This window comes from Giraffa tippelskirchi, chromosome 9, assembly GCF_054371585.1.
Source record: "Giraffa tippelskirchi isolate mGirTip1 chromosome 9, T2T-mGirTip1v1.2.pri, whole genome shotgun sequence".
NCBI lineage: Eukaryota > Metazoa > Chordata > Mammalia > Artiodactyla > Giraffidae > Giraffa > Giraffa tippelskirchi.
The window spans coordinates 27,524,626-27,538,501 of NC_137283.1; the positions used below are offsets into that span (position 1 = coordinate 27,524,626).

At 42.0% G+C, this 13,876-nt stretch overlaps 1 protein-coding gene across 1 annotated transcript in view; it reads right to left on the reverse strand.

Annotated features, from left to right (window-relative positions):
- Window positions 1-3,152: 3,152 nt before the first annotated feature.
- Window positions 3,153-13,876, reverse strand: part of GXYLT2 (glucoside xylosyltransferase 2) — an 89,938-nt gene continuing 79,214 nt past the window's right edge. Inside the window, exon 6 of the mRNA XM_081528318.1 lies at window positions 3,153-3,723. Coding sequence (XP_081384444.1) covers window positions 3,565-3,723 — 159 coding nt within the window. The 3' untranslated portion in view covers window positions 3,153-3,564. The remainder of the gene's footprint in view (window positions 3,724-13,876) is intronic.

The window sequence follows — 13,876 nt, forward strand, 5'->3', positions numbered from 1 at the left end:
ACTACAAAAAAATAATTTCTTCAGTTTTGCCATCAGAGAACTGCTGCTGCTGCTGCTGCTAAGTCGCTTCAGTCGTGTCTGACTCTGTGCGACCCCATAGACGGCAGCCCACCAAGCTCCGCCGTCCCTGGGATTCTCCAGGCAAGAATACTGGAGTGGGTTGCCATTTCCTTCTCCAGTGCATGAAAGGGAAAAGTGAAAGTGAAGTCGCTCAGTCGTGTCCGACTCTTAGCGACCCCATGGACTGCAGCCTACCAGGCTCCTCCGTCCATGGGATTTTCCAGGCGAGTGTACTGGAGTGGGGTGCCATAGCCTTCTCTGATCAGAGAACTAGGCCCTAGTATCTTTAGGTCCTTTCACTGTTGTAAGCATCCTGCTCAGTTACAAAGAGCCTTGTAGGAGATGTATTAGAATGCTGTCCTCACAGTGGGCCAGTGCTTTAAATGCACCCATGCTTGTGTTTGGTCGCTTCAGTCTTGTCTGACTCTGCGACACTCTGAACTAAAGCCCTGCAGGCTCCTCAGTCCGTGGGATTTTCCCGGCAAGAATATTGGAGTAGGTTGCCATGCCCTCCTTCAGCGGACCTTCCCCACCCAGGGATCGAACTCACATCTCTTGCATTGCAGGCGGATTGTTTATGGCTGAGCCACCAGGGAAGCCCGTTAAATACACTGGATTTAGTTTATTGTCCCCTGGAGAAGGAAATGGCAACCCACTCCAATATTCTTGCCTGGAGAATTCCAAGGACAGAGGAGCCCTTCCAGTCTGAAGGGGTCTGTCCTCTACACAGCAAAGGTTAGCCTCCCTCTCTGCCACCCTGGACTGTCTTTAAGCAGGGGTCTTCTGGTAAGACCTGTGTGGAACAATACAGTCACCACTAGCCATGTGTAGGTATTTAAATTTAAATTAAATTTAATTTAAATTCAACTCATTAGTTCCTCAATACAATTCAATTCCTCAGTCACACTAGCCACATTTCCTGTGTTCAGAAGCCCCACGAGGCTAGTGACTTTTGTATTGTACAGCAGAGAAAGAAAATTCCATGATCGCCTAAAGTTCTTCTGGAACTTTCTATTAGAGAACATACCATGCTAATTTCTTACACCTTGCTCTGTCCCTTTTCATTAGCTGTTCTGCTCACTTGGAGATGCCTCCAAAGTAACTTCCAAAAACTGGATAAGGTCCTTGAAAGGAGATAAAGTACACACAGCAGCCACAACCTAAGGGAATCAGGGAAAACTTTCCCTAGAGGAAGTAGTTGTGTTTAAGCTGAGAGCTGAATTCTGAAAGCAAAGTAGCCCAAGTGAAGTGGAGAGGAGAAGCTTTCAAAGAGAAAAACTGTAGATGTGCAAGGGGCTTGAAATGAGATCGAGGAGTGAGGTGGTTTCAGTCTGGCTTAAGCTGAGAGTGCAAGGGAGGAAGAGGCAAGGGATAAGGCTGAAGAAATATTTTATTTGGTTCCTTCCTTCCTTCTTCCTGTGGGCTTCCCTGGTGGCTCAGAGGTTAAAGCGTCTGCCCGCAATGCGGGAGACCTGGGTTCGATCCCTGGGTCGGGAAGATCCCCTGGAGAAGGAAATGGCAACCCACTCCAGTATTCTTGCCTGGAGAATCCCATGGACGGAGGAGCTTGGTGGGCTACAATCCACGGGGTCACAAAGAGTCGGACACGACTGAGCGACTTCACTTTCACTTTCCTTCTTCCTGGGAACTTTTCTCTAGCCAGCGCTCATCTCACTGTCTGCGATTGCTAGAGCCTCCTATTGGTACTCACCCACTTAGAGCAAAACAAAATGTGATGCCCAGCCTGTACGATTGCCCCCAAGATCCTTGCCTCCTGGGGTTCATGCCCCAGTGTAGTCCCCTCCCAGGTGAATCAGAGCGAGTCTGAGTGAACAATAAGCGTGGTGGAAGGGATGGTATTTGACTTCTGAGGCTAGGTCATAAACGGTGCCGCAGCTTCTGTTCTAGGCACTTGTACTGTTCTCTCTAGAGGAAGCCAGCTGCCATGTCACCAGAACATCAGAGCAGCCTGTGGAAATGCCCCAATGGAGAAGACTGATGCCCTTAACTTGAGTCTTCCCACCCCAGGTAATCTGCAGCCCCAGCTGGGATCTGGACCACAGCCTTGTGAAGGATCCCAAGCCAGAATCATCCATCTAGGCTGTGCCTCAAGTCCTGATCCACAGAAACCACGAAAGATGAAAAATGTTTATAATTGTTCTCAGCTTCTAAATTCTGAGAGAATTTAATCACATAGCACTAGATAACTAATGCAACAAAGGAGAATATTAATAGTAACGGCTAACATTAAGTATTCTCTATGTGTCTAGCATTCTTCTAAGCACTGTAGAAAAATATTTAATCCTTGCAAAAATCCTATCAATGAGATTATGACCCCCCCACTAAAGAAACTGAGGTATAAAGAAGTGAACTAACCTGTCCAAAGTGACACAACTACACAGGCAAGTAAACCTGGACTGATTTCAGAGCCCGAGACTCTTTGTTGTCCTCAAGAAGGTTGCAAATGACCAGGGGAAATAAGACAGAAGTATAGACTCTGATGCAAAGTAAAAGGCAGATATGCAAATCAGATGGTCAGAGGCCTGTAATGTCTCTTCCAGGCAAGGATAGAAGTTACTTTTTGTAAGAGACTAAGTTAAAGATGGGAAAATATTTGTATCACAAGAGAAGAGACTTCCAGGCAAAGTGGATGGTATTAACCAGGCAAACAGTCTGTGAGGGCTTCTTCTGTGTTGCAGTGAAAACGTGTGGAATCTCTTCCTTGCACAGAGACTGGGTATAATGGAGGAGGTGTCCCTTCAATAAGCGTGAATATGCAAGAAGACTAGCCCGTTCCTCTGGGGGTACACAAGAAGGGAAAAGCCTGACAACACAGAGGAGGAGGTGGAAGATGGAGACAAAAGAACAGGAAAGAGAAAACAGCTGAGACTGTGTCAGAATAACATGTGCAAGGATCTTTTTGTAACCCCAGAGAGAATGACTTGAGTTTGGGCCATCCCTCTGAGATGATCCTGTGGCAAGTGAGAAGAGAGGATTGAGGAAAAGTATAGAAAATCCCACACACCATCTGCAAAGGCTGAAGGGCACAGAACAGGCTAGATTAAAATGCAGAAAGAGAGACTTGGAGGCTCTTTGATGCTCATGGTCTTTTATTCATGCTTTTTAGTCCTTATTTGTAGATCACAGTGGGTTCCAGAATGAAGCTGAGGTAGGGGAAGGTGGACAATAAGGATGAATCCAGTTTTCCAAACAAATAAGAGAAAGCTTCACATATCATCAAGGTTAACTTTTTCCCAGAGACTTTCAAAATCTAAATTTAAAAAACTTTTTATTTTATAATGAAATATAGCCAATTAATAACGTGATTGTTTCAGGTCCACAGCGGAGTGACTCAGCCATACATATACATGTACCCATTCTCCCCCAAACTCCCCTCCCATACAGAGTTCCATGTTCTATACAGTAGGTCCTTGTTGGTTATCCATTTTAAATATAAAGATTGTTTTCTTTTTAATTAGAAATAAGTGCAACAAAAAGTCTGCTCTAAAAGACCCAGGGTTGTTTTCTGTGATGCCACAACGGTGTGGGGGTAGCTGGTGGCCATGCTGAGGTGAAGACCAGAGTTAGGAGAACAGACTGGCAGGTGCTGCCTGGGTGGATGGCTTCATGAAGTTTGCTGCAATCCCGGTGGTGCACTTCAAACTGTGTGAATGAAATGGAAATTTATGAGGAGGGAAGGGTACTCCATTGGGCTTCCTTTGTGGGTCAGTGGTAAAGAATCCGCCTGCCCATGCATGAGACGCTGGTTCAATCTCTAGGTAAGGAAGATCTCCTGGAGAAAGGAATGGCTGCCCACTTCAGTATTCTTGCTTGGGAAATCCCATGGACAGAGGAGCCTGGTGGGCTACAGTCCATGGGGTCACAAAGTTGGACACGTCTTAGCAACTAAATAAAAACAAGGATAGTCCATAGGATCCAGGACTCTTAGTTCTGGAGGCCAGGAGTCTGAGATCAGGATGTAAGAAGGCCCACGATCCCTCTGCAGGCTCCACAGAAGAGTCAGTTCTTTTACCTCGCCCAGCTTCTGCCGACTGTCAGCATTCCTAGACATGTGACTGCATGCATCGCTCCCATCTCTGCCCCTGTGGTCATGTTGCCTCTTGCGTCTATCACATCTCTCTTGACCTTACTCTTAAAAGGACACTAGTTATTGGATTAAGAGCTGGATAATCTCGGCTGATCTCCTTAGCTCAAGATTCTTAAATTACATCTACAAACACTCTTTTTACCAGGAAGGTAACAATCACAGGTTCCAGAGATTAGGATGTGGGCATATCATTTTGGGGGCTACTATTAAGCCCATGATAGTAATTTCTGTGGCACAATCGGTTAGCACGTTTGGCTGTTAACCGAAAGGTTGGTGGTTCGAGCCCACCCAGGGACGCTCTTCTATTGGAGAAGGCAATGGCAACCCACTCCAGTACTCTTGCCTGGAAAATCCCATGGATGGAAGAGCCTGGTGGGCTGCCATCTATGGGGTTGCACAGAGTCAGACACGACTGACGCAACTTAGCAGTAGCAGTAATTTAAATTGTTTTGTGAGAACTGTGAAACTTTGCAAATATCCCATTTCTCATCAGATTTTCACTCTCAAGTTTTCACCTCCATTGATGTTACTTGACTGAACTAATTATTATGTACATGCTTTTAGGCTAGGTTGCTACTATGATGGAGAATTCCCTTGTAGTCCAGTGGTTAGGACTCTGAGCTTTCACTGCAGAAGGCCTGGGTTCAGTCCATGGTCGGGGAGGTAAGATTCCACAAGCCACGTGGCAAGGCCAAAAAGAAAAAAGAAAAAAAATATTACTATGTTCATTGCCAAATGGTAGTTTTCTAATTCCATCATTCTTTTTACATTTATCAGCTGGCTTCCTACAATAAGCAAAGAGTCGTCTCATTTATTCATTTTTTTAGTTACAGTAATTTTGACTCACTGATTCCTATTTTATCCAGTGGGTTAGTTCACTGCTATCATTAATTGATACCTACATTGGTCTAGACTTGGCCAATGAGACCTTCTTCAAGCTGGCTCCTGCATCCTTTTGACATGTCTCCATCATTCTTGGAGCACTTCTTCATTTTCTGGTACAAAAAGGTATTCCAGGCTCATCTTGCATCTCTCTTTCCCGGGCCTGGAAGTAACCATTTCTCCAAGAAGTCCCAATTCCTTTTGGTGGAGAATGCTACTTAGGAATCTACTTGAGGCTGCTAGGGTGTTCATGGCCACTGGGATGTCATTGCTGGGCCCTCTTGGCACACAGATACATCCATATATTTATTTATATCAGTATCTATAAAACTAGGAGTTCACAGCTTCCAATTCCAATCTAACACTGGAGGATTCATTTTAGTTTTCTCCTTTTCCATACACATCACTGTCCAACAGTAAACCTGGTTGCCATTCTCCATAGTATATTCCTTTTTTTCTTTGTAGGTTAAGAACTTAATTAAACTACAACAAGGTCAAGGGCAAGAACTGCAAATCCATGTTTTCTGAACTTCAGAGATTTACACGAAGCTACCCTTTTAAATTAATACTGGTTTACTGTCCCAATGCATAAGAAATTCACTGACTCCATAGACATCTGTTTGTACGCTGAAGCCATGGCAAGACAGATCAAAATCAAATATTCAGGTGCCTACTACGTGCCAAATCCTGAGTGAGATACTCCATGGGCTTTTCCCACGTTAAAGGCTTATAATAAAATAGCCTCAAAAATGATTTTTGACAAACTTATTCTTCACTCTCAGTATATTCATTTATTCTATCAATCTCCCTAGTATTCAACCGACCAATCACCAGTCCCTGTAACAGGTTCCTTTCTCACTTCCCTTAGGCTCTGACACCCTGCATCAGGCTACTTTCCCCCAGCCCCTGGCAGATACCTACTTTTCTTGGCCACACTTAACTGGTTGGAGAGTGAATCACTCCAGAAAAGTGAAAGTGAAAGTTGCTCAGTTATGTCCGACTCTTTCTGACCCCATGGACTATACAGTCCATGGAATTCTCCAGGCCAGGATACTAGAGTGGGTAGCCTTTCCCTTCTCCAAGGGATCTTCCCAATCCAGGGATCAAACTCAGGTCTCCCACATTGCAGGCAAATTCTTTACCAGCTGAGCCACCAAGGAAGTCCAAGAATACTGGAGTGGATAGCGTATCCCTTCTCCAGCGGATCTTCCCAACCCAGGAATCAAACCAGGGTCTCCTGCATTGCAGGTGGATTCTTTACCTATTGAGCTATCAGGGAAACTCTTATTCCAGAAGGAAGGGTAAATATTATTAGTATTTATAATAATAATAGTAATTTTAAACTTTTAAAATGTCTGATAAATAGTATTTTATCAAGCAATTCAAAGACTACAAGGCAAGCAAAAAATCTCTTAAGATGTTCTCCTCCACCCCAATACCCACCACAGCTAGGTGGAGCTTCATGAGTTTCTTATGAATGTTTTCAGATGTTGATTAGGTGTTTACATGTCTCACCTGTAGTATTACAGCTGTTCTTCTGCCTTCTGTCCTGGTTGTTCAGTCACTAAGTTGTGTCTGACTCTTTTGTGACCCCACAGACTATAGTCTGCCAGGCTTCCCTGTCCATGGGATTTCCCAGGCAAGAATACTGGAGCAGGTTGCCATTTCCTTCTCCAGGGGATCTTCCTGACTTCTGCATTGCAGGCGGGTGCTTTACTGCTGAGTCACCAGGGACCTTCCAACAATTTATTTTCAACACAAAAGTGTTAGTCGCTCAGTCATGTCCAACTCTTTGCGACCCTGTGGACTGTAGCCCACCAGGCTCCTCTGTCCATGGAATTCTCCAGGCAAGAAGACTAGAGTGGGTTGCCCTTTCCTTTTCCAGAGAATCTCCCCAACCCAGGGGCCGAACTCGGGTATCCTCCTTGGCAGGTAGATTCTTTACCATCTGAGCCACCTGGGGAGCCCCATTTTTAACACAACTGCCAGGGGTTTTAATAATAAGAGCCTATCATGCTTCAATCCAACTAGTTACATTCCACTCCGAGTAAAAGCCATAGTCCTTGCCATGGGTCTGCCAGTCTTACAATCTGCCAGTCCCCTGCCCCAACCACATCTCCTACCACCACCCCTCCCCCCAGCCCTTCTTCAAGTCCTCTGGCCTCATTGACCTTCATGATGTACTCTTTAAGGGAAAAAAAATAAATTCTATTTATTTATTTATTTATTTTTGGCTTTGCGGGGTCTTCACTGTTGCTCGAGCTTTTCCTTAGCTGTGGCAAGCAGTGGCTACTTTCTAGTTGTGGTTTGCAGGTTTCTCATTGAAGGGGCTTCTCTTGTTGCAGAGCACAGGCTCTACGGCACAGGCTTCAGTAGTTGCAGCTCGTAGGCTCAGTAGTTGCAGCTCTTGGGCTCTAGAGCACAGGCTCAATAATTGTGATGCTTGGGCTTAGCTGCTCGGCATGTGGGATCTTCTCAGATCAGGGACTGAACTTGTGTCTCCTGCATTGGCAGGTGATTCTTTACCATTGAGCCTCTAGGGAAGCCCATGATCTACTCTTAATCTGTGAGTACACTCCTTACTTAGGAGGGTGCCCAGCTCTTTCATCTGCCTAGATCCCTCTTCTCTGGGATATCCATGTGGCCCTCTCATCCCCTTGAGTACCATCTTCTCAACAAGACCTCCTCAGGCCTTGTCACTAAGTGACATTGCACTTTCCACCTTCCCCTGAACTCCCAACCACCTCCTCTTGTCCCGTACCCCGCTCTATTTCTTTTGCTCCCAGCTCTTTTTGTTCAGAAAACTAAGATCATGGCATCTGGTCCCATCACTTCATGGGAAATAGATGGGGAAACAGTGGAAACAGTGTCAGACTTTACTTTTGGGGGCTCCAAAATCACTGCTGATGGTGACTGCAGCCATGAAATTAAAAGACGCTTACTCCTTGGAAGGAAGGTTATGGCCAACCTAGATAGCATATTGAAAAGCAGAGACATTACTTTGCCAACAAAAGTCCGTCTAGTCAAGGCTATGGTTTTTCCAGTGGTCATGTATGGATGTGAGAGTTGGACGGTGAAGAAAGCTGAGCACTGCAGAATTGATGCTTTTGAGCTGTGTTGTTGGAGAAGACTCTTGAGAGTCCCTTGGACTGCAAGGAGATCCAATCAATCCATCCTAAAGGAGATCAATCCTGGGTGTTCATTGGAAGGACTGATGTTAAAGCTGAAACTCCAATACTTTGGCCACCTCATGCGAAGAGTTGACTCACTGGAAAATACCCTAATGTTGGGTAGGATTGGGGGCAGGAGGAGAAGGGGACGACAGAGGATGAGATGGTTGGATGGCATCACTGACTCGATGGACATGGGTTTGGGTAGACTCCGGGAGTTGGTGATGGATAGAGAGGCGTGGCATGCTGCAGTTCATGGGGTCGCAAAGAGTTGGACATGACTGAGCGACTGAACTGAACTGAACTGAACTTTTCATCTCATAAGATATCATGTCATTTCCTCTCAAAATTATGTATATTGCATTTCTCTGCATCACTGGAACATAAACACCCCAAAGACAGAAAACTCTTTTGTTCACTGGTTTCAAGGTGCCTTGAAGCCTTGTGCAGCATCTATACACCATAGGATCTCAATAAATAGTTTGTTGCATAAACATATACTGAAGTAGTTCTTCTTGGCTTAAATTTCTCTTAAAAGGTAACATATTCTTCTACAATTATTTTTTGGCTTTTTACTCAAACTATGTCTTGGGTTTTTTCTGTTTTATTTTAGAGATACTAATTAAAATCTTACTTTGCTTAATACTTTGAAGTATAGATGGAATATTATTATTTAACCAGTCTCTATGAATCACATATATAGCTATCCAGTTTTTCTCTATCAAAAACAAGATCTTCCGTAATTCAAATCTCAGTGTCCTCCTTTGAAACACAGAGGCAGTATTCATCTCATAAAAGACTGAGGATTAAAGTGATCCCAGGGTAGTACCTGGCAAATCTTTTATTGTGTTTTTATACTATTATTATTAGCTGTGTGGCAGCAGCTACTACCACAAGCCTCTACATGACCATTTCTCCAGAAGAGTAACAGTTGGATAGGCATATTTTTAATCAATACTGCCAGTGGACCTCCTTAAACAGTGCTGTCACCTTCTGAAAGTATGTGACTCTCCACGCACTTGCGGACTCAGTCATTTTCACCAGTCTGAGGACTAAACAGAAAACCTCGGTGTTGTTTTGATTTTCATTTCCAAGATGTATTTGTTAGTTGGAACATTTTTTCCTTTTCTTTTTTTTGCAAAGAGTGTAGTTTCATCTTTTATTCCATCTTAGTGAAGCCCCAAAACTTTCCAGACAACTCCAAATCACATTGATTGGCTCTATCTTCTGGGTTGACACAAGGTGTATCACTTCCCCAATAGCCTATTTGCATGTGGATTTTGTTAATGTCATCACTCAGAAGTGTGGAATAGGAAGGTGGGGAAGGGGTCAGCTTCCATTATCAAAGCCACAGACTTAGAATCTAAAGCTGAGCCTAGGAAATTCTTTGAGTGTGTGTTTTAGGCCAGGAACTGGTCTGTAGAGTTAGTGGTGAGCCACGTATATAGGATCCTTGCCCTCCTGGATCTCATTGTCTAGTGGGACAGAGGAACATGAAGGAAGTAGACAACTAAGTAAAGGCCCAGGATCTACAGATTGTAGTAAGTTCTAAAAAGGAAATATACAGGATAATATGGTATGAAAGCCATGTAGGGAAGTCATGTTGAGTGAGATGATTAGAAGTCTCTGAAAAGACGATGTTTGAGTTGAGACTTGAAAATGAGACTTTGTACATACCTTTAACATAGGAGCATGAAAACTTTTTTAACCAAAATCAGAAGGAAAAATTCATTTTATATTGCAACCCAGTAAATATACACTGATAAAGTACATAAAATATGATTACATTAAATCAATAAAACATATGACTGTAAAATAATACCTATCTTAATATGCACTCTGATATTCTATTTTTTTAAAGCTGGCTGTGACTTTTTAATTGTTTGTAGTATGAAACATACAGCTTTGGTACATATTTCTCATATGAAATTGTAATTATTTTCATATTTATCTTCTCAGCTGAAGTGTAAACTATGTGTAGGTTGGGGTTGGATCTTATGAATCATGTGTCTCCATAGCTTACTAGGGCACTTAATAAGACAGTCAATAGATATTTATTGAATGAATAAATGAATACAAGAGCCTATAGCTTTTGCTTGTCCTTTTCCAATATTGATCCAAACATTAATATTCAGCTAAACACAAGTCATTTGGGTAAATTGTTGAATCAACTGGATGCCTGTATGGAAATCAATGAAGGTTAACTCTTTCCATACCTAAAACTTAATTCAAAATACATAGTGCATCCTCACATGACTGAGAGAGAAATAGTGTTTCTTGTGTTTCTTCTTAAAAAGGAATTAATCTACCCTCATGACCTAACTGCCTCCCAAAGTTTCCACCCCCTAATACCTCCACATGGGGTTTAGGATTTCAACATATGAATTTGGAATGGGACATAAGTATTCAATCCATAACAGTATAAAACTTAAAACTATAAAATTTCTGGTAAAATACACAGGAGAAAATCTTTGCAACTTGGGACGGGCAATCGTTTTTCACAACACAGTACATAAAACAAATAAGAAAAAGTTGAGAAATTGAACTTAACCAACATAAAGTCTTTTGCTCTTATAAAGACAAATTGAGAAAATAAAAAGACATGACACATGCTAACAAAAAATATTTGCAACATGTGTATCAAAGATTTGTATCCAGAATATGTAAAGACTCCCAAAACTTAAGAATAAGACATGAAAAACCAAAATTTTAAAAAATGGGCAAAAGGTTTGAACAGACTTTTTTACCAGTGAAAACATCTGAATGTTAAACAAACACATGAAAGTATGCTAAACATCATTGCATGCATGCGTGCTAAATCGCTTCAGTCATATCCAACTCTTTGTGACTCAATGGTCAGTAGGAAAATGCAACTTAAAATGAGGGATTACCCTGGTGGTCCACTGGTTTTCTAAGACTCTGTACTCCCAATGCACGGGCAATGCTCAGTCCCTGGTCAGGGAACTAAGATCCCACATGCCTCGTGGCGCAGCCAAAACAAACAAACAACAACGACAACAAAAAATAAAGCCACAATGAGATACTTATACTCACTAGACTGGCTAAACTTAAAAAGGTTGTCCACACAATCTCGGCAAGAAACTTGGAGAAACAGGAATTGCTAGTGAAAATGTAAGTGGTACAACCAACTTGCGAAACAGTTTAGCAGTTTCTTCAAAAGTAAAACATACATTTACCATGGAACTCAAGCATTCTAGTCCTAAATTTTACCCGGCAGAAATGGAAAAATAGGTCCAAAGACATGTTCATGACTTGTTCACTCGTTCATGTCTGTAACAGCTTTATTTGTAACAGTCAAAAACTGGAGACAAGCAAACCCATCAATAAGAGGATAAAATAAAAAGGAATGAACTATGGATACATGCAATGCAACAATATGGATGAATCTCAGTTATGCTGAGTGAAAAAGGCCAAGCAAAATAGAGTACATAATGTATGATTCCATTTTGGGCTTCTCAGGTGATACTAGTGGTAAAGAATCCGCCTTTCAATGCAAGAGCACAGGAGACGCAGGTTTGATCCCTGGGTTGGGAAGATACTCTGGATAAAAAAATGGCAATCCACTCCAGTATTCTTGCCTGAAAAATCCCATAGACAGAGGAGCCTGGCAGGCTACAGTTCGTGGGGTTGCAGAGTGGGACACGACTGAGTATCCACGATTATTATTATTAGTCACGGTTCCATTTATGCAAAATCCGATAACCTTGTAAATAGCTATCGTTTCAAACATTTAATACACCAAAGTTGATATTCGTCCTTTTATTTTTTTCTTCAACTCTGTGTGTTTGCAACCATTTCTTTTTTTTTTTTTGGCCACATTCCCTCATGAGGGATAAAATCTTTGCCCTCCACAGAGAAAGCACGGAGTAATAACCACCATTAGACTGTCAGGAAATTCCTTTTTTTTTTAACTCTGCTATTTTTTTTTTTTGCAATTATTTCTAATAACAGTCATTTAGATACAAGAGAACTCAACTTCCTAATGTGACATTTAGACTCATTTTTTCACTAGAGCCAAAGCAGATATCCTACAAAGGAGGTGCTATTATTTGGATAAGATCTAAATGCTCAGTAAAGAGACAGGAACAGGTATTCCCAGGAGTCTCCTTATAGTCACAGCCTAAGAAGACACACTCACGGGTTGCCTGGTCGCCTTCACAAGTCTATGGGGACCGCGGAGGTGAGGAAAGGTGGTCAAGCACTCTTGCCCATCAGTTAATGAGATTGTATCCTCCTTCCTCCACTTCCCACCCCCCTCCCAAGTCATTCATTCATATTGGATTGCTGAATCATTTCTGGTATGAAGGCTTTATTTACTTAATGGCAGTCCTCAATGAGGGAAGGTGGGATTTGAAGGAAGGAGGATGCGTTCTCATTAACCGTTGGGCAAGAGTACTTTACCATCATTCCTCACCTCAGTTATTTTCAAATATACACCAAGAGAACCATTTTCTTGATATTTTGACCATGTTGACAATACTGTTTTTCAGTTGGACACAGAGACCATGTATTTTTCCACAGATGGAATGATTCTATTGGAATGACATGAAAATTTTATGGCTGGAATCCTAGAAGGATGTATGGTTTTCAATAAAATATTAATGAAAAAAGCATTGTTAGAGTCACACATTTCCCTTGGCATCATTTAAGCCTTTGAATCCAGAGCTATTTCTGGATTTTTCACTCACGAGTCAATGCATTCCCTCTCCCTCTCTCCCTCTGTACCAATTTGAGTTGTATTTGCTGTCACTTGCAATTTAAAAAGTTTTTAACAATACAGAAATTGGCACCAGGAGTGGGGTTGTTTCTAGGCAGTCAAAATCCCACAAACATCCACAACAGAGGCATAAAAGAGAGATTATGGAAACACAGAGCATTCAAGTAGCAAGGAACGCAAACATCATCTGACCTGACCATGTCATTTTATGGGCAAGTAAATAAATTTACAAGGAATTAAATAAATCAATATACTTTCAGTGAATGAGACTTTAAAGGACGGGTTATTACAACTCGACACCCTGAACATTTGTAGGAGAGATAGCAATAGTTGTTGAAAACAACACTCAAAATAAATATAGTGTGTTTTATAGCTTTACTGATATGAACTGGTCCCAGTTCATGGTGCAGCAGAATCATTTATTTTCATTTAATATTCTTGGAGCACAAGAAATGCATTAGCCATTAAAGTAGATAATGCAGAGCATGGAACAAGATCAGCAAGGGCTATACCCTCAAAGAACTTTGTATCTAGTGCAGGAAGACAGAAAATTAACTCAAGAGTTTTACCCAAGTAAGTATTGTTGCTATGATAATACATACTGCATATAAAAAGTCCAGGATTCTATGAGGGAATCTAAGAGGGAGAGCTGCCTTTATGTGGGGGATCCAAGGAAACTTCCACAAAGAAAGGAAATTTAAACTGAACCTGAAGGATAGTAGAATTTGCCAGGTGAAATTTTAGGGTAAATGATTCCAACCATGTGTAAAGCCCCTTGATGAGAAAGAACTTGGCTTCCTAAAGGAACAGAAAAACAAATATGCATTAGTGAACATTAGTGGAGTGAGAAAGAAGAACTCAAATGCAGCCAGGGAGATAAGTAGGAGGTAGATGTGCAGAGACTTTCTGAGAACTTTG